The following is a 21,672-nucleotide window of genomic DNA, read 5'->3' as shown; positions in this document are numbered from 1 at the left end:
GCCGTTCTGAGCATTTAAAATAAGCTAAAATTTTAGGTTGGGAACGGGCCCAGAACGGGCCGTTCCAACAAGGAGAACGGGCCGTTCCGGAGGGAGAACGGGCCGTTCTGCTGAGTTTGAGAACGGGTCGTTCTGGTTTCAGAACGGCCCGTTCTGCTTTTTGAGAACGGGCCGTTCCGATTTTGGAACGGGCCGTTCCAGTTGAGAAATTTGCCCACGTTTGAAGGATCCGGAACGGGCCGTTCCGAAATCAGTACGGCCGTTCCGGTTGCGCCAGGAGGCCTATAAATAGGGGCAGGGGGTGAAAATTTTATATTCAGTAAGAAAGTGAAATCCTAGAGAGAGAAAGAGAAGAGAGAGAGAGAGAGAGAGAGAGAGAGAGAAAGAAAGAAAGAAAGAGAGAGAAAAGGAAAAGAAAGAGGGGATCCAGAGGAGGAGGTCCTGCCCAAGTTCCAACTCTGCCTATCCAGGTAAGGGGGGGAGTGAGAACCTCGCTCAGGGATGTGGGGATAATTGTTGGATAGTTGTTTGTCGGATTGGCCCCCAATCCCTTGCCGTTGTTCTGTCTGATTTTCTATTTACTCTATTTTGTTCTTTGTTGAAGATGTCGTTGTTCTGTTTGATTTTCTATTTACTTTACTTTGTTCTTTGTTGAAGGTGCCATTGTTCTGTCCGATTTTCTATTTATTCTACTTTGTTTTTGTTGAAAGTGCCGTTGTTCTGTCTGATTTTCTATTTACTCTACCTTTTTCTTTGTTGAAAGTAATAAATGAATATGAAATTAATGTTAATAATAAATGAGGTTTAATATGAACAAGAATGCTCTCTGGATCTCTGTGAATTCCTGTGCGGACCTTATGAGGAGTATTTATGACATGACCTAGTGAAATATGGACAAATGACATGAGACTTAAGAATGGACTATTGAGACAAACTATGATTATGAGACTATGAAAAATGAGGACATGATGTATTAAATGAAATTATGTAATAAGTTAAATGTTGAGTCCATGAGATTATGAATGTATGACATGCATCATATGCATATATTACTCCAGGTGTGCCGCTGAGGCCGCACACCCACGACTAACAAGGTGTACCTTATGGTCACCCACGACTAACAAGGTGTACCTTAGGGTCACCCACGACTAACAAGGTGTACCTTAGGGTCACCCACGATGTAACATGCTAACAAGGTGTACCTTAGGGTCACCAGTGATGTAACCAGGTGTACCTTAGGGTCACCAACGATGAATTGTGAATCTTCCGTATGGCGCCACATGCATGCAATTATGAGTTGAGTCCATGACATCATAGCATGATAAATGAATATATATGTGATATTTGATTATTTATGTTATTTACATGTGACTTATATTTGTTGTGTGTGTGTGGGCTATTTAACCTTTATTTCTGCACCTGAAACTGAGTGAGATGTTTCTCACTCCCTTGTTGTTTTTGTATATGTTTTAAATTGTGTTGCAGATGATCAGCATCATGAGGATGTTGGTGATGAGGCTTAAAGGCTTCAATTGGGCATGTTCTGATAGGATGTGACATCGGGGCATAGTTATTTTAGTTTAATATGTTATTGTTTTTATAACTTTAGTTTCTCTTCTTTGTAATTTCTAACGAAGAGATATCGTAGATAAAGTTTATAATTCAAGGAAATTGTATGTTAAGAATTGTAATTTGAACGTTCTTGATAAAAGACCAGAATGAATATCCTTGTTATATTTTATTACATGATTTGGAAAATATAAATTGATTCCTAACTAGGAGGCACTGCCACCTTTACTGGAGTTAATTTATATTTCCTTTATTATTATTTGTATATATATGATTTCTTGTTTTACACTAAATTGTATTGAAAATCTTAACTTCTTTTCTTTTATAATTTTTACACTGGAGTTATGATTTATGAGTTACGAATGTGAATCTTCTACCTTGTTATATTTGAAATATTTGTCAACTATGAAAGATTTTATTTACCCAAAAAGAAGAAAAGAAATATTTTATTGTTACATTTGTTGTATATTAATAATGGGGTAGAGGGTGTCACAACTAAAGCTGGTGAGTGAAGTCAGCCAACTAGAACTGGTTGATAATACTTGGGACCAAGAGTGGTCAAGGCTAGGAGTGGTCGAGAATACTCATTACGAGCTTGAAGAGGCTGAATAAAGAATACTAGAGCTGGTGAGTGAAGCTAGTCAACTAGGAGTGGTTGATAATGCTTGGGACCAGGAGTGGTCGAGAATACTCACTGCGAGCCTGAAGAGGCTGAATAAAGACTACTTGATGGTTTAGGTTGGAGAAGTGGATGATTTTTCTTCTTTAGCCTCCACCGAACAACAAGGATCTCCTTCTTGAGTTAGAATCTGAATGAATAAGGGATGAAGATGAACTTGAATTAAGGAAAAGTAGTTCCTAAAGCTACGGATGGAAGCATCCAAGCACAAGAACTAAAGGAATACTCAGACTCATAAGTTTAAGAAATGTGGATTTTCCTAGAACTAAGGCTAAGCACTCGGTGACTTTTGGGAGAGAATATAGCTGAAGCAAAGTCAAAAATTCTCATATATGCAAAAGTGATTACACAAGGGAAGGTTTATACTTTTATAGGCACAGATCCACTCATATTGGAGCCATCACTAAAGCTCACAAGTTGGCACCAAATTTTGAATTCAAATTTGAAATTTGAATTCAAAATCCATGATTCCCCATGTGCTCCTTAAGTGACCGGTCAATTTGAATCTCTAATTAAATTCAGGAGTAATTTAGAGTGCACTTACTTAGTCACATGTGCATCCACCCTTGGCACAAAACATGTGACTCAAATACAACCCTAATTACTTCTAAATGTAATTTAGAAATTTTGGATTCATGCTATTATGTATTCCTTCTATTATCCTATTCTAATGGCCTTAATACAATGGCCAATCAAATACATTGGAAAGGAAAAATTATAAGAATGAAAATGAGCCCAATATTGGGTATCAAAAGCCCAAAGGCCCATGAAGCCCAAAACTAGGCCCAACAAGCCTAAAACTCAAAAACCCTAATCTAAGGTCCATAATACAAGACCAAAACAACATGAATTCCTATACTACTAAACATGCAATAAAGAGGTGGTTATCCAAGTAAAGCCCAAGTGAAGAGAACCCTAGGCCCACCAAGCCCATTGGGCCCTCTAAGCTCTGAAGCACTCATCTTTAAGTAATCTTATAGTCATAGCTCTAGTGGTTGGACCTTTGGTCCATGCTCTTTCATCATCCCCTCCCTCTTGAGAAGGATTCATCCTCGAATCTAAAGACTCATCCTCATCATCACTAGCACCTACAAAAGGTTTTAAATCACTAACATTAGAAATAGGGCTAACACCATAATCAAAGGGTAAATCAAGCCTATAAGTGTTATCATTGATACGTTGTAGGACTTGAAAGGGTCCATCTCCTCGGGGACTAAGTTTTGACTTCCTTTGTTGTGGAAAACGTTCTTTTCTAAGATGAAGCCAAACTCAATCACCTTCCTCGAAGATAAGTTTTCTTTTGCCTTTATTAATAGATTTAGCATATTTCTCATTTTGCAGTTGTATATGATTTTTAACCCTTTCATGTAACTTGCGAACAAAATCAGCCCATGAATTACCTTCCTTATGTATAAAATGATTAACATTAGGAAGAGGTGTCAAGTCTAATGGAGTCAAAGGGTTAAATCCATAAGCAGCCTCAAAAGGAGAAATATTGGTAATCTTATCGACTACCCTATTATAGGCAAACTCAATATGAGGAAGAAACTCATCCCAAGACTTGTGATTACCCTTCAAGACAGCCCTAAGCATTGTTGATAGAGACCTATTGACTACCTTAGTTTGTCCATCTATTTGAGGATGACAAGTAGTAGAAAATAGAATATGAGTGCCTAATCTTGACCACAAGACACGCAAAAAATGATTGAGGAATTTAGTAACTCTATCAAACACTATGGTCTTAAGAAGCCCATAAAGTTTAACCACATCTCTAAAGAAGAGTTTTGCAATGTTGCTTGCATCATTTACTTTGTGGCATGAAATAAAATGGATCATTTTACTAAAGCGGTCCACTACCACAAAAATAGAATACATGCCCCTTTGACTCCTAGGTAATCCTAGTACAAAATCCATGCTAATATCAACCCAAGGAGATGAAGCAACAGGCAAAGGTGTATATGTGCCATGAGGCATAACTTTAGACTTGGCTTGTAAACAAGCCAAACATCTAAGGCAATGCCTTTGGAAATCTTTTTGCATATGGGGCCAACCTTTATTATTCTCTTTTATCAAAAGTTTCCTTAAGGAACCTTGGGGTAGGCACAACTTTCCCTCTTTATACAAATACCCCTCAGCCATATAGAAACCATTGAAAGCTTTTTGTTGGCATTTTTCATAAATATCACCAAATCAAGATCTTTCTCATACAATTCCCTAATATTATTAAATCCAAGAATTTGATCCTAAAGACACAAGTAAAGTATGTCTTCTTGACAGAGCATCAGCTACAACATTAGCTTTGCCCTTCTTGAATTTAATTATATATGGAAATTGTTCAAGAAACTCTAACCATTTGACATGCCTCTTATTTAACTTACCTTGACTTCTTAAATACTTGAGTGACTCATGGTCACTATGGATTACAAACTCTTTGGACACTAGATAGTGTTCCCAAGTTTGCAAAGCCCTAACCAATCCCAGATGCATCACACTCTAGCTCAAAAGTCTTTTCAAAATTTGGAAGAGCTAGTATGGGTGCATTTGTGAGTTGTTCCTTCAAGAGTTGAAATGCATGATCATGCTTATTGGTCCACTCAAAAGGTAAATCTTTTTTAACAAGTTCATTCAAGGGTAACACAACAGTAGAGGAGTTAGGCACAATAAAAACTTGCAAGCCCATGAAAACTCCTAACTTCACTAATATTACTTAGTTTTGGCCACTCTTGAATAGCCTTGATTTTCTCTGGATCCACTAGAACCCGTTCTTTACTAACAATGAATCGGAAAACCACATGATCCACACAAAAAGTACATTTTTCAACATTTGCAAACAAGTGGTTTTGCCTAAGAATCATGATGAAGTCTTCATTGGAGAAAACTTCAAGGATGCTTCTAATCAACTCCTTCTCGAATCCTTGGATTGATTCAAGGACTTGAAGCTTGAAAGAAGGAGCAAGTGTAACCAAGGTTCACCTACCTAATCCGGTTAGAAGGTGAGGAATCCTAACTCTACAAAGAGAGGAGTTCAAGTAGGGTAGAGAAAGGATTCAAAGGAGACTTTCGGAGGGAGAATTTGCAAAGAGTAAAATTCTCATATATAATCCAAAAGTAGTACAAGATCCGACTATTAGTGAATATATAGGGAAGTTAGGGTAGTGAGCACGTTTGCTTTAACCTAAGGTTAAGTTAAACCATGGTTTAACTAACCTTAGGCGCCAAAATTTGAATTCAAATATTCAAATTTTGGGAGCCAAATCCGGTCACCCCATGTGCACCTTCCATTTGAGTGTAATTTGGTATTCATTTGAGTGTAATTTGGTATTCATTTGAGTATCATTTTGGTCACACCATGTGCATGTGTGCACATGGCCGAAATGCATACCAAATGTCATATTAATTACATGCAAATGAACATGCACATGCTAACCTAGATTAACCCTAAATTCATATTGCCATGAAATGAAAAACCTAATCTAGGTGGCCGAAATACAAGGCCTAAAATGCAATGTAAGCCCAAAGGCCCAAACCTATTCTACGACCTAATCTACTTGGGCTTGAGTCAAAGCCTAATTGAAAAGTATAATGGGCTTCTCTTGAGCATGGGCCCATTCTTCCTGTATCATCTTGGCCATAGCCCTAGTAGTTGGGCCTTTGGCCCATGGGTCTCCTCCATCATCCCCTCCCTCTTGAAGCGGATTTGTCCTCAAATCCAAGGAGTCCTCCTCTTGGTCAGCAAGTCCTGTAAAAAGAGATAAGTCAGATATATTAAAACTAAGACTAACCCCATACTTAGAAGGAAGATCTAAGACATAGGCATTATTGATTATTCTTTTGAGGACTTGAAAGGGTCCATCTCCTCTAGGACTAAGTTCAAACTTTCTTTTGGAAGGAAATCTATCCTTCCTAAGGTGAAGCCAAACCCAGTCACCTTCATTAAAGACAACTTCCTTTCTACCCTTGTTATTATATTTTGTATATTTTTCAGTTTGGGATTGGATATGATTTCGAACCCTCTCATGCAAGTTCTTAACAAATTCAGCCCTAGATGTTCCTTCTTTATGAATAAAAGAAGCAACATCCGGTAGGGGTAATAAGTCTAAAGGGTTTAGAGGATTGAAACCATAAACAATCTCAAAAGGAGACATCTTGGTAGTTTTATGAACCACCCTATTGTAGGCAAAATCCACATGAGGAAGATAGTCATCCCATGACTTTTTATTTCCCTTGAGGATTGCCCTCAACATAGTCCCAAGAGACCTATTGACTACCTCAGTTTGCCCATCAGTTTGTGGGTGACATGTGGTAGAAAATAGAAGTTTAGTTCGTAGCCTTGCCCATAAAGTTTTTCAAAAGTGGCTAAGGAACTTAACATCTCTATCCGAGACTATAGTCTTAGGTAACCCATGAAGTCTCACTATTTCTTTAAAGAATAATTTAGCAATGTTGCTTGCATCATCCACTTTGTGTCATGGAATAAAGTGTGTCATTTTACTGAAACGGTCCACTACCACAAAGATAGAATCCTTTCCTCTTTGGGTTCTAGGCAAACCAAGGATATAATCCATGGAAATGTCTACCCAAGGAGCATTGGATATTGGCAAGGGGGTGTATAGTCCATGAGGTTTTGTGGTAGATTTAGCTTGGAGACAAGCTATGCATCTACTACAAAATCTTTGAACATCTCTTTTCATATGAGGCCAAAAGAATTTCTCTTTCAAAAGTAAAAGAGTCTTCTCAATCCCAAAATGCCCCATGAGCCCACCCTCATGGCTCTCCTTTACCAAAAGTTTCCTAATAGATCCTTGGGGAATACAAAGTTTATTTTATTTAAAAAGAAACACCTCAGAAATATAGTAACCTTGATAAGGCTTTTGAATACATAAAGAATAAAAGTTAGCAAAATCAGGATCTTTCTCATACAATTCCTTTATGTCATCAAATCCTAGTATTTGAAAACCTAGGATGTTCAACAACACATGTCTTCTTGATAAAGCATCAGCTACTACATTTGTAGAGCCTTTCTTATATTTGATGACATAAGGAAATTGCCCAAGATACTCAACCCATTTTGCATGCCTCTTATTTAATTTACCTTGACCCTTCAAGTATTTAAGTGATTTATGATCACTATGAATAACAAATTCCTTGGTCACAAGATAATGTTCCCAAGTTTGAAAGACTCGAACTAAAGCATACAACTCCTTGTCATAGGTAGGGTAGTTCAAGGCAGCCCCATGAAGTTTTTCACTGAAATAGGCTATGGGATGGCCACCTTGTAACAACACAACTCATATGCCAAGACCTGAAGCATCACATTCTAGCTCAAAGGTTTTGCTAAAATCAGGGAGAGCTAGAATAGGTGCTTGAGTGAGTTTTTGCTTAAGTTCTTGGAATGCTAAGTTATGTTTTTCTTTCCAAAGAAAGACCACATCCTTCTTCACCAACTCATTGAGAGGTGAAGCTAATGTAAAAAAGTTAGGAACAAAACTTCTATAAAATCTTGTCAATCCATGGAAGCTCCTAACTTCACTCAAATTAGTAGGAATAGGTCATTCTTGAATGGCTTTGATTTTCTCAGGGTCCACATGAACCCCTTGTTTACTCACCACAAATCCTAAAAATATAACATTATCCACACAAAAAGTGCACTTTTCTAGATTGGCAAACAAGTGATTTTCTCTAAGCACAAGTAAGACTTGTCTTAGGTGATCCACATGATCACTTATACTTTTGCTATAGATTAAGATGTCATCAAAATAAACAACTACAAATCTACCAATGCAATCCCTAAGGACATGATTCATCAGCCTCATGAATGTGCTAGGTGCATTAGTAAGCCCAAATGGCATTACTAACCATTCATATAATCCAAACTTAGTCTTAAAAGCAGTTTTCCACTCATCACCTTCCTTGATTCGAATTTGTTTTGGAAAATATGGATGACCCATGCAACTCATCAAGCCTAGGAATTTGGTGCCTATATTTTATGGTGATGTTGTTGATGGCCCTACAATCACAACACATCCTCCATTTTCCATCTTTTTTTGGCACCAATAAAACAGGCACAACACAGGGGCTTAGACTCTTTTGAATCCAACCCTTATCCAACAAATCTTGTACTTGTTTCTCTATCTCTTTCGTTTCTTGAGGATTTTTCCTATAGGCTGGTCTATTGGGTAGACTAGCCCCATACACAAAATCTATTTGATGCTCTATTCCCCTAAAAGGTGGAAGTCCCATAGGGCCTTCACTAGGAAATACATCATCAAATTCAATTCAAGAGGTAGAAAAGTTTTCAAAGAATTTGTGGCAGTGCATGTGAGTGTTCCTTTACACATGAGGATATAAAAAGATGGTTCAAGTAAGAGAGATGTTCTTTGTAAAGTTTTTGTTTCAAGTTTCTCTTCTTAAACTATCTCTAGAGAGTGAACACTAGTCTCTCTAAAATCCTCTTGATTCCTAATTTTTAGAAGTTTTTTTTCTTTTTTTTGTCCTCTCCTTTTTCTTGCTCACGTTTGGTCTTCATTTGTACTTGATCTTCTATCACTTATGAAGGTGTTAGAGGATGAAGCACAAATTTCTTACCCTTATGAGTGAAAGTTATTTTGTTAGTTAGGCCATCATGGTGTGTTTGCTTATCAAATTGTCATGGCCTACCCAACAAAATATGACAAGCTTCCATGGGAACTACATCACATTTGACTTTATCTTGATAATTCCCAATGGAAAACTCTACTTCCACTTATTGGTTAATCACCATAACCCCATCATCATTGGGCCAATGAAGTTGATAAGGTTTTGGATGGGGTGTGGTAGTTAATCCCAACTTTTCAACCATCCTAGTGCTACAACAATTGCACAAAGATTCACTATCCACAATGAGAGAATAAGCTTTGTTTGAGATATTACATCTTGTGAAAAAAATATTCTTTCTTTGGGATTGTGTATCACTAGGTTGGTTATTGAGGACCCTTTTCATCATAAAAAGTTCCCCATTGTAAGGGTAAGTGACCTCACATGACTCTTCCTCACTTGCTTCTTCTTCGTCTTCACTTGAAGATGAAGAAGTAATAGCTTCATCTTGACTACAATAAATATCTTGGCCCCTCAATATCATAACCTTTTTATTAGGGCATTGAGAAGCAATGTGGCCTCTCCCAAGACATTTAAAACACTTTATTTCACTAGATTTGGTTCTAGTGTGTGAGGTGTTTTTCTTGTCTTTTTCTTTTTCTTTTTCTTTACCTTTGTCTAGATTTTTGGAGGAGTCAAAAGTATTTTTCTTTTCAAAAGTTTTACCCTTCCTCTTGTATTCTTTCTTGGAATAAGAAGATGAGTATGAGCTTGTTTTGAAATTTTTCCTCAAAAGTTGTTGTTCAACCTTGATGCAAAGTTGAACCAAGTCATTCAAATCTCTATAACGTAGAAGCTCAACCTTATCTCTTATTTCAAAAGTAAGACCACTCAAAAATCTAGCAATGGTAATATCCTCTTCTTCTCTAATTCTAGCCCTCATCAAATATAACTTCATGGTTTGTCTATATTCCTCAACAGTCATGTTTTTTTGATTGAGTCTTTGAAGCTTATTGATAAGCTCTCTAGTGTAATATGAGGGAATGTGTCTCCTCCTCAAAGCACTCCTTAACTCATTCCAATATTGAATTGGAGGGTTATTATGGAGGCACTTATCCCTAACAAGGGATGTCCACCAATACATGGCATGGCCTTGGAAACTCAAGGTGGCAAGAGACACTTTTCTTTCTTCACTCACTTGATGGTAAGTGAAGATTTGTTCAACCTTCATTTCCCAATCAGGGTACCCCTCCACATCATCCTTTCCATGAAAGTAAGGGAGATCTACTCTAGATTCCCTAACTTTGGGGGTCCTATGGGTTCTTCTAGGAGGTTGTTGGAAATGATCTCCTCAGACTAGGCTATGTAGACCCCTAAAATTGTCCGGGTCGGAAATAAAGCTCAAAGACTCTCAAAGACTGAAGGAAAGTCAGCCGGAAAGACTCCTGGAAGACCCTAGGGTGACTCTTTGTAGGTCTAGGAGTCTTAGAGTAGCTTAAAATAAGGGTGTGTGAGGATTGGAGCTCAATACGCCCTCCCTGGAGTTCAGTACGGCCGTATTGGATATTTTGAACTACAATACAGCCACACTGAAACCAATACGGCTGTATTGAAGTTTTTGAACTTCAATACGGCCGTATTGAATTCAATACGGCCGTATTGTAGTTCAAAACTTCAATACGGGCCGTATTGACCTCCCAGGCCGTATTGCGCCTCAATCCTATATATAGGACGTCATTTGGACGTCATTCCACACTTTTTCCATATTTCTGGACCCTCTTGCTGAGTATTCTAGGGTTTTTGAGCAGTGTTCTGCCCTAGAAGTCTCTCCGAGAGCCGATCCGACAAAGTTCTTGAGTTCTGAGCATTTAGCTTGAGGATTCGAACTAGTCGAAGGGAAATCCTTTTGATTTCCATAGTAAAAATTAATCTTTAGGAAAGGAGCGAGCGAGCGTGTAGTGGGAAGGAGCGCCAAAAAGCCTCCTAACGTCTGTTTGAATATATAAAAGCACGCTTCAAAGGTTTTTTTTTCCAAATCCTTTCTTTTATTGCTTTCTGATTGTTGCATTACATGTTTAAATTTTTCATCATGTAGATATCTCGTTTATAGTCGTTTCTAATAAATAGGGGTAATTTAGTAATTTTACACTGTTATTTATAAAATAATCCGTCATAGGGAACCCGAAAGGGGCGTTGTGGGGTGCTAACACCTTCCTCGCACGTAACCGACTCCCTTACCCGACTCTGGTTGTAATGGCCAAAGTTGATTTATGAAATCAATTGCCTTATATCTTTTTCCAATGTTTTGAGTAAAACATTGGTGGCGACTCCAAGAACCCTTCTTTTGCGAAAACCACTAATCCATGGAGGGTCTTGCTTGAGATTAACATGGATTGGTGACTCATTTAATAAAATTGTTAGTTCGATGAGGTCTCAGTTTGAGAATAAGTCGTTCTAGCAATCCATCTTTTCAAAACTTTAAAAAGAGTCCAACCATCGTCGCGAATGCCAACGTCCGTTTCGACGGGTGGCGACAGGCTATCATCATGCATGGACTCTCCTAGGGCTGAACTATGGAATTGAGAACTTTCATGTCTACTTCGGTGCTTATTGTGTAATCTTTCTTCTTTCTCCTTTAATAGCCGAATTTCCTCTTCCAAGAGTGCAAGTTGGGCCTCTCTTTCAAGTTTTTCTTTAAGTCTATGCTTGGCCTCTTGCTCTCTCCAAACCTTTAGTGATCTTAATTCATGTGCTACTTTTGAAATGTCATTGTAGTCACTTGAATTACTATCACTATGAGGAGTAGAAAATTCTTCCATTATAGGTGAAAGGTTTTCTTTTATAAAAGACTTTTGGAAATCAATTTTTGAAGGTTTGAACTAAGTACTTCGAGGACTAAGTATACAAATTGAACTTTGGAAGGAGGTGAGCTACTAAGAGCCACTTAATAACTAAGTCTCTTCAAGTAAAAATTACTAATCCCCCTTGTAGTTAATCCTCACCTAAAACCTTTCTCCAATGAAAATATTTTTGTGATTTTTGATGTGATGATTAATCTAGACGAAGCAAGTAATTAAAGACAAAGTAATTTTGCAAAAATTAAAACTAGCTAACGGATTCCTAAGGTTAAAGCTTGAGAGGTACCAAAGACCAATCAAGGACCACTTCCACCAAGTCTAGCGAAAATTAGGATTCTTAAGGAGAGATGGTTGTGTATCAAAGACACTTCCAAGACACTCCAACAATGGCCAATTACAATTAAAAACAATGTTGAACAGAAAAGTAAACAAAGTGGTTGGGCAATTAAACAAACAACCACCGAAATTAGAGATGGAATTAGAGACCAATTTAGTAATGAAAAAAAAAACAATTTAGTGACGAAAATTTCGTCTCTAATTCCATCTCTAATGCCCTATTTTTTTTTAAAAGAACTTCAACTCAAGTTTGAAAACTCCTTCCAATTGATCTTCACGACTTTGGTAAGGTGCAGCAGCCACAGATTTTCCAGGAATGTGAAGTGTTTGTTGATGTGTTTAGTAGCTAACCGAGAATGTTCTCCTTTGTCACCTTTCCTCAACTCTATCTTAGTCCTCTTTTGATGACCCTTGTAGAACTAGTTTCTAATGAAATAGGTTAGGTCAACACTAGGTCACACTTTGAATTCAATGTCAAACACAAACAGCCAAGATAATTTAGAGATAACCAAGACAAGATTAGAGTAAAAGAGTAGACAATTTAGATGAACAAAGAAAATGACAAAGCTAGCACAAGAAGAAATACTCCTAGATAGCACAAGAAGGAATACTCCTAGATAAGTTCTAGAATTAGAATGACAAATCAAAAAGAACTCAAGAGATCAAGCTGAAAATTCATGTTAATCACTCCATGCTACACAATAGAACCGAGAAGCACAAACAAAACAATACAATCTCCTTTTGGCTTTTTTACTTGAAAATTAGGTTTGCTATATTTTTTTTTTAATATCAATTTTATTTTTGGATTTTTCTTTTAATTTTATTTTTCTTTTTTTTTATAGGAGATGCCTTTTATCCTTTTTGAATTTTGAAGACACAAGCTGTCGGTCACTTCCTCAAAAGTGTACTAAAACCGGTTTTGAAATTTGAATGCAAATGACACTCAAATTAGGTCAAAATGTAATGAACTTTGCACATGCCTTTTTCACTTGTTTTCCTTAATTCACATGCCACGATTTTTAGTACTCAAAATTTGAATTCAAAATGTTCTAGCCAAAAATCTCCAGCAACCAAATTATGATCTCAAAATGTTTACTCACGGATTGACACAAGAAATTTAGAAAACAATTTGAATCAAAGGAAACCTAAAAGCTAAGAAAACTACTAATGATCTAGTAGTAGTTTATGAACTCAAATAAAAAAAAAAAAACAAATTATGGAGCACAACTAAACCAATTGGATTCGACCAAGTCCAGAAAATTCACAAGAAACAAATGACACAAAATAGAACAACAAGCATAGCTAAGAAATTTAGACATACAAAGAACTACACATGACACTAGACATAGGATTCAAAAATCAAAGACTCAAGCAAGCATATAACCGAAACAAAATTAATCAAGACTCAAAGAAACAAAAGCACATAAGCTGAATTCCTAAAGCACAATTTGTAAAGCATGATTCATAGGATAGCAACAATATCACAAAGCATTTATGAATCATTCAAGCAATCCGAAAACTAGATCCATCAAATTTTAGGCACAAATTAGATCTAGTGAAGGAAGAAACTCAATTAGACAATGACACAAGAATTTCACACGGATCAAACACAATTCAATGAAAAGATAAGACACTTATCTCTTGAAGACCGAGCTCTAGATACCACTTGATGAAGTCTTCATTGGAGAAAAATTCAAGGATGCTTCCAATCAACTCCTTCATGAATCCTTGGATTGATTCAAGGACTTGAAGCTTGAAAGAAGGAGCAAGTGTAACCAAGGTTCACCTACCTAATCCGGTTAGAAGGTGAGGAATCCTAACTCTACAAAGAGAGGAGCTCAAGTAGGGTAGAGAAGGGATTCAAAGGAGACTTTCGGAGGGAGAATTTGTAAAGAGTAAAATTCTCATATATGATCCAAAAGTAGTACAAGATCCGGCCATTAGTGAATATATAGGGAACCTAGGGTAGTGAGCACGTTTGGTTTAACTTAAGGATAAGTTAAACCATGGTATGGTTTAACTAACCTTAGGCGCCAAAATTTGAATTCAAATATTCAAATTTTGGGAGCCAAATCTAGTCACCCCATGTGCACCTTCAATTTGAGTGTAATTTGGTATTCATTTGAGTATCATTTCGGTCACACCATGTGCATGTGTGCACATGGCCAAAATGCATACCAAATGCCATACTAATTACATGCAAATGACATGCACATGTTAACCTAGATTAACCCTAAATTCACATTGCCATGAAATGAAAAACCTAATCTAGGTGGCCGAAATACAAGGCCTAAAATGCAATACAAGCCCAAAAGCCCAAACCTATTCTACAACCTAATCTACTTGGGCTTGAGTCAAAGCCCAACTGAAAAGTATAATGGGCTTCTCTTAAGTATGGACCCATTCTTCCTGTATCATCTTAGCCATAGCCCTAGTAGTTAAGCCTTTGGCCCATGGGCCTCCTCCATCAAATCATCAAAACTTCTCTAAGATGTCCTACATGATCGTCTTGAGACCTACTATAGATTAAGATGTCATCAAAATAAACTACCACAAATTTTCCTATACATTCTCCCAAGACATGATTCATAAGCCTCATAAATGTACTTGGTGCATTGGTTAAGCCAAAAGGCATAACAAGCCACTCATATAATCCAAATTTAGTTTTAAAAGCATTTTTCCACTTATCACCCTCTTTGATCCTTATTTGGTGATATCCACTTTTAAGATCTATTTTGGAAAATATGTTAGCACCATGTAATTCATCAAGCATATCATCAAGTCTAGGAATTGGGTGTCTGTACTTGATTGTGATGTTGTTAATAGCCCTACATACCACATGATCTTCATATTTGCCAATGGAAAACCTGACTTTCACTTGTTTATCCACAATAATTTCCCCATCTTCATTTAACCAATGAAATTGATAAGGTTTGGGATAAGGAACTGGAGTGAGATCTAGCTTCTCAACCAACCTTGTGCTACAACAATCACAACATGAACCACTATCCACAATAAGAGAACAAGCTTTATCTGAAATTTTACACCTTGTATAGAAAATGTTCTCTCTTTGTGAGATATGGGATTCATTAGGTTGGCTTCCTAGAAGCCTTCTAATCATCAACAATTGACCATCATAAGGATAAGCTCTTTCAACTTGATGATCTTCATCACTAGACTCACTGTCACTTGTAGTAGTAGAACTATATTCATCATGACTACTATAAATGTCTTGTCCTCTTAAAATCATAATTTTCTTATTTGGACATTGAGAAGCTATATGACCTCTCCCAAGACATTTAAAGCATTTGATATCACTAGATTTATTACTAGAAGTGATAGCATTCTTATTTTTCTCTTTTTCTTTTTCTTTTTCTTTTTCTTGACCTTTGCCAAAATTTTTAGAAGAGTCATATTTAGAAAATTAACCCTCCCTCTTGTAATCTTTTTTGACATAAGAACTAGAGTGAGATTTATCTTTCTTAAAAGAATTTTTTCTCAAATGTTGTTGTTCCACCCTTATACAAAGTTGGACCAAGTCATCTAAGGTCCCTATAAGGGAGTAACTCAACTCTATCCCTTATGTCAACATTAAGACCACTTAAAAATCTTGCAATGGTCAACCTTTCTTTCTCCCTTATTCTAGCCCTCATCAAATACAACTTCATTCTTTGCCTATACTCTTCCACACTCATGTTCTTTAGTTGGAGTCTTTGGAGCTTATCCATAAGCTCCCTACTATAATAGGAAGGTATGTGCCTTCTTCTCATAGCACTCCTCAAATCATTCCAATATTCTATAGGCAGATCATTACGGAGTCGCATTTCCCTAACCAAGGCTGTCCACCAATACATAGCTTATCCTTGAAAAGCTAAGGTGGCCAAGGAAACTTTTCTTTCTTCCCCTACTTGGAGACAAGTGAAGATTTGCTTTACTTTCATTTCCCAATCCAAGTAGGCATCCACATCATCGTTACCATGGAAAGGAGGGAGATCAACTCGTGATTCCCTAACCTTTGGCTCTCTAATTATTCTCCTAGGAGTAGGTTGATAGTATTCATCCACATTCAAACTTCCTACATCCTCTTGGCTTGTGGAGCCATGGGAACTTTTATGACTTTTTTTTTTTCTTTTCCAAAAATTTAGCCTCTTGTTGCTTAACCTTTTGTATTTCCTCCTCAAGAGCAACAAGTTGTACTTTTCTTTCAATTCTTTCTTTTTCTTTAAGAAGTACTTCTTGTTTCCTCCAAAGTTTTAGTGATTCTACCTCCTTAACAATTTGAGAAAAACTTTTAGGAGATTCTAAATCACTACCACTTTGAGATGGATTACTCATGGTTAAGTAAAGAGATTTTTATATGCTATGCAAAAGAAGAAGAAAAAAATTGGTCTTTTCTGGGAACAAGACTAGCACTTGGAGTTCTAAGTGTACAAGTTTCACTATCAAGGGAGGTGAGATACTAAGAGCCACTTAATAACCAAGCTTTTCAAGTGGAAATCACTAAACCTCCTTATGGTAATCTCAATTCCACAAAGCTTTCACAAAAAATTTAATGCTTTTATGATTTTTACAACAATTTTTTTTTTTGGATTTCAATCTAAACCTAGACAATTAAAAACTACACATTCTAGTCGAATTAACAAACTAAAGTAAACAAAAAATTTGAAACAAATCAAAGGAGTAAATATTAAGCAACTAGTCGGATTTCCCTAAGTGGAAGCTTGAAATCATATGAAATTTTCAAGCCACTTCCACTAGATCTACACGTGAGTGATCTATAAGGAGTTAGATATACCTGACCAGCTTCTTAATAATCCCTCCAAGCTATTACAATTTCACTATTACAAGATGTATTATCTACATCGGTTCTGCGAGGTAATCTACATCAATTCTAAAACCGATGTAGAATAGAGCGACTTAGAAATACAAGCACTTCTACATCAGTTTCAAAATCGATGTAGATTTCAGCACAAATCTACATTGGTTCTACTAACAACCGATGTAAATTTGTACTCAAATCTACATCTGTTCTATTGACAACCGATGTAGATTGAATTTTTTTTAAAAAAAAACTTTCATTTATTTTTTTAGATTCTTTCTAATTACCTGTAATAAACATATATATGTATATATATATATATATATATATATATTATAAAGATAAAATATATATTTTATTTTGATATACAACTATTGCTAGTTAAATAATAATTTTGCACCTAAAAGTTTAGCTTGGGGTTCAGAGCAAAGAAAGTGAGCTCAAATCGAACCTAAAAGTTTACATAGTAAAGTGTTAGCATAAATGACATAATTAGTGTTGTGAGACTAATAGTAAGACATGCCTGATCGTTTCCTTTCCCTGTACACCCATGAGAGACAGCATCAGCTCCAACTTCTTTGGCAACATCAACCATCGCCTATCAATCAGTAGATATCAATCAATCTATGTTTATATAATGGGGAAATAAAGATAACTAGATAAGTATATTCCACTATCATTATCATTATAATTCTTCTTCAATATAAAAAGAGGGAATACTGCACTAAGAGCTAACAGAAGAAATGGCCTTACCAAGGAAGATAAATATATTAAACTTAGAGCAAAAGTACCTTTGCAATTACAGGGCGGGCCATTGAGGTCCCAAGCAAATACTTCCTCTCATAAACTGCACCAACACGCAGGCAAAGAAATGTATAATCTCTAACAAATTCCTCCCTCAAGTCCTTTACCACTAACTGACAGGCCCCACTGGCTTTTGCTTTCACTTCTAAACCTTCCAATTCTTTTATACCCTATTAAATTTAGTGTTGTTAAGATGATGCGGCATTGTAACAAAAATTGCATAAAGTAATTCCCCTCGTCAGAAGCTTATAACCTTAAAACACATTTTCCAACACAATTTACACAAAAATCTCAATTACAGAAAATGAATTTAAAATTCAGAACATACTTGGCCAACATCAGTAGTGAAGCAAACAACTTCACAACCATAATTCTCACTATAATGCAAAAATCATCAATAAAATATTATAATAAGAACACAAATATACAATAACAGGTAAAAGTGACAAGGATATCCACTGCTCAATATCCCGGTTCACATCCCAAATTCTTAAAAATAAGGATCACCAATTATAGTTTCCATGCTTTATTACAAAACTACAACATTTTTTAGTTTAAACCCAATCATATCATCTACAAAATCTCAAAATGGTCTCTGATCTCAATTTACAAATTCTAATAAATGTTTAGACATTATTTTCTAAAGAGAAATCAATAATTCAAAAAAAAAAAAAAAAACTCATCTCTAAGTCCCTGAGATTTGTCATTCAGATTTCAGAATATATGCGAAGAGAAGGAAATATCCAATATTGCAAACTTGCAATGGATGTCTGCTAAAAAAAATGGGGTAAAAAGGGGGAAACATCTATACCTTAGCCATGGAACAATGACTGATGTGTCTAAGCCACCACTATGCCAACACCACCTTATTCAATTTTCCACGTAGGCCACCAGCCTTCGTGGTTTCAGAAACTACCTCTGTATCACTGTGGGCAGCTGCTCTAATAACTGCACATCAAGAGATTTTTAATATCATTACAGACACTAAACTTAAGTAGCAAATAGCTCCAAACCAATATATCAAGCAGTGAACACAAGGTAATAATCCTCAAATAGTGAAAACTTTCTTGACTAAAGACAGGTAATAATCCTGAATTTGATTTAGAGAAGATAGACAATAGGGCTTCCATAAGAGTTATGGTATATGAGCTGATTTTAAATTACGTATTCAACCCCACTAAAGATGATGAATCAAGTTCTTTGATAGAGATTAATTATCAGTGAAGTAAGTGGATCCTACTCACCAATAACATGCATATTAAAAAAATGACCTAAATGAAGTAAATTTCCAAACCTAAAAAATATGCTAGTCCCTGCGCTTCATACGGGTCAGAGAAGCTGCCCATTCCAACACACATAGCTGCTGCAGCCTGCAACCAACAAGAGGTCGTAGCATCGGTCCATGTAGACTTTATAGTATGAAATATGTGCTGTCCTGCCAGTGCTTTGGCAAGTAGAAAGGATCATGGACATTGCCAGTGGCATCAAGCCAGGTTGTTCATCGGTTCCCTGCAACACCAAGCATCTGTTCATTTCAAGTACTCAACACAACAAAGTGTATCCAAGAGTGGATAAGTTTTCTAAATCCTCCTGCTCAATTAGTATTCAAAAAAATATAACCATGACCCATGCTATTAAACGTAAAAAAATGGTGCTATTCCTCATCCCGTTTACTATGAATGTGTGTTTGTTTCTATGTCAAAAGCTCCAAACGTGGATCAAAAACATGAAAATCAGAACCTAATGAACTATATAGCTTATACGTAGGACGTGCAAATCAGACATGCATGTTGTCTTACGTGGCACAAAACCAAACAGGCTATGCATTCAAATTCACAAATAGGTAACACCAATTTAAAGAATCTAAGAGAGGATACACTTTTTAAATCCCTGTAGAAAACCCATAAACGATCTTGGTTTTAAACCCTAATCCAAAATTCTCGTTCTCTTAACTAAAAATTTAGATTTTGCTCAAATTTAAAACCAATTCATATATCTGGACTAATGTTCGAAAAAATATAACCAGGATATATGACATTGCAAAACCTCATGATACTAATCCTAAATCCTCATTGTCGTAACTCAAAATTCAGAATTTACTGAGAAAAAAAAACTAATTCACGTATCTAGGTAAAAAGATGTGAACCTCCGGAGTTGACTTTGTAATGAGATTGAGATAGTATGCATGAGATGTTAGTTTCAAACCTGGTGTGACCACTGTACACAAAAAAAGATGTATGAAAAAAAGAAAATTACTGTAACCAGGTTAGGAGATGGACAATGCAAATCACATATGCAGGAATTGCCTTGCAATAGCCCCCCAACCACAATTTAAAACCCTGACTAGAACAAATTGAAGAACAAGTTTCCTGAAAGATCACACACCTGAATAGTATATGTCTTCCCACTTCCAGTAGCCCCATAAGCAAACACGGTGGCATTGCATCCACTGAAGATCCCCGGAACAAAGAGACTAACTTCTCTGCAGAATATCTGACCACGTTGTTATCTTCTTACCTAAAGAACGACTCCAACTGGTAGCATTCATTCCGGCTAAGGAAAAATGAAAAAAGAAACAGAAACATTGAGAACCCCACATGGTGAAAACCAAAATTCATCAAGAGAAAAGCCCAAAGGTGGGAACTTTATAAGACCTGGTTAGTGGGTCTTTGAGATAAACGGCAACCTCGTCTTGCGGAGACTCGAAATCTTGGTCGAGGACGGAGATGCACGAAATGGGGTCGCCGTTTCTTGATGAGGTTTCGTGTGCAAGGAAGGGCTGGGGTCACCGTTTCTTGATGAGGTTTCATGTGCAAGGAAGGGCCTGACCCTGACGATGACCCTCACCTTGGAAGCTAAAATGGGGGTGAAAGATTTCAAGAGTTTTGGTGTAGCATGTACAAGAGGTTCAGATATTACATCGGTCCCTAAATAAACTAATGTAGGTCTCTTTATATTTTAAAGTTATTTACTAAAATGTTACCGTGTTTTGAATATTACATCGATTCTATTCATAATCTATGTAGAACACTAAATATTTATATTAGTTTTAAAAAAAATCGATGTAAATATTACTACATTTGATTTCTACAACGTTTTTATTAAAATCGATGTAAAATTGACGACGTAGAAAGTAACTTTCTAATAGTGTTTGATTGAATTCAAAGAAAATGCAAGAAAAATTACTAGTCTAAAAACATAATTTTGTGATGGATTTGGAGACCACTTTAGTGACGGATTTGGCAACTAATTTTCCGGCACTAATTTTATTGCTTCAATCTGTCACCAATATTGATCTTTTGATGCTCTTAGAACCTACGCAAGAAACAAAACAATTTCATGAAAGTAGGTTGCTCACAACGATGATAGGATTGATCACTCTTGTGAAGGAAAATTTAGGAGTTTATATCACTAGTTTAGGCAAATTTTAAGTCCTTTGGCCTTAGGCCTAGCAATACTCCTCTCCTACTCTTGTTGAGTCAATGTTTGGTTCTTTAGCAAGGATTTAATGCAACTTCTAGAACAGAAAATTTTCAAAGAAAACTTAGACAACTAACAAAAGTACAATTTGGAAAGCTTATACCAAAATGAAGAATCAAATGTATAATGACAAGAGTCAAAGATTGCCAAGGAAGTAAAATTGAAACTTAAGACTCCAATACAAGCTAGCATTCAAAAGGAAAGTCTTAGAAAGGCTCTAGAACGGATTAAGAAAACCAAAAAGAATTGGAACAACCAAAGAATTTGAATCAAAACTAATTGATCAATCACTTGAATTTTTTATTTTTTTTACTTTTTCTCTTCTCGGCTTTTTCCTTTTGTTTTGTTTTCTTCTATGTTTTTTTTTATCTTTTGTTTTTCTGAATTCAAATAGTATTTCCAGATAAGATGATTTGCCTTTTACATAAAAAATTTCACAATTCAAATGAACATAAACCGATTCTACTAGAATGAACAATTTCAAGTGAAAATCAAGTTCTAGTGCACTAAAATTTGGAGTATGTTTTGGATTATCTTGTATTTTGTTTTCTTTT

At 36.2% G+C, this 21,672-nt stretch overlaps 1 protein-coding gene across 6 annotated transcripts; it reads right to left on the bottom strand.

The window, feature by feature from the left end:
• Nucleotides 1–5,320: 5,320 nt before the first annotated feature.
• Nucleotides 5,321–21,246, bottom strand: LOC109792350 (argininosuccinate synthase, chloroplastic-like). Of its 6 annotated transcripts, none has more exons than XM_083068227.1 (8): nucleotides 20,293–21,246; nucleotides 20,024–20,191; nucleotides 19,785–19,855; nucleotides 18,933–19,147; nucleotides 18,450–18,586; nucleotides 17,626–17,808; nucleotides 17,358–17,432; nucleotides 5,995–12,441 (listed from the first exon to the last, which is right to left on the bottom strand). In XM_083068227.1, the coding sequence occupies exon 8, from the start codon at nucleotides 10,050–10,052 to the stop codon at nucleotides 8,991–8,993; it is 1,062 nt and encodes a 353-aa protein (XP_082924353.1). In that variant the 5' UTR covers nucleotides 10,053–12,441; nucleotides 17,358–17,432; nucleotides 17,626–17,808; nucleotides 18,450–18,586; nucleotides 18,933–19,147; nucleotides 19,785–19,855; nucleotides 20,024–20,191; nucleotides 20,293–21,246; the 3' UTR covers nucleotides 5,995–8,990. The 6 variants fall into 6 exon arrangements, 5 of the variants coding, with proteins under 5 accessions (XP_082924355.1, XP_082924353.1, XP_082924351.1 ...); XR_014431443.1 differs by lacking the exon at nucleotides 5,995–12,441 and adding an exon at nucleotides 12,448–17,285 and having other exon boundaries at nucleotides 20,293–20,571; XM_083068229.1 differs by lacking the exons at nucleotides 5,995–12,441; nucleotides 19,785–19,855 and adding an exon at nucleotides 5,321–5,987 and having other exon boundaries at nucleotides 20,293–20,557.
• Nucleotides 21,247–21,672: the final 426 nt, after the last annotated feature.

The sequence above is a fragment of the Cajanus cajan genome, chromosome 2 (genome assembly GCF_000230855.2).
Source record: "Cajanus cajan strain Asha chromosome 2, NIPB_CcT2T_4, whole genome shotgun sequence".
NCBI classification, from domain to species: domain Eukaryota; kingdom Viridiplantae; phylum Streptophyta; class Magnoliopsida; order Fabales; family Fabaceae; genus Cajanus; species Cajanus cajan.
Note: the sequence above shows the minus strand (reverse complement) of the source record. Positions and strands in the feature narration are given on the sequence as shown.

Excerpts from the sequence above, each read along its gene's own strand:
- LOC109792350 (XM_083068227.1), bottom strand. The coding sequence starts at position 10,052 with ATGAAGGTTGAACAAATCTTCACTTACCATCAAGTGAGTGAAGAAAGA.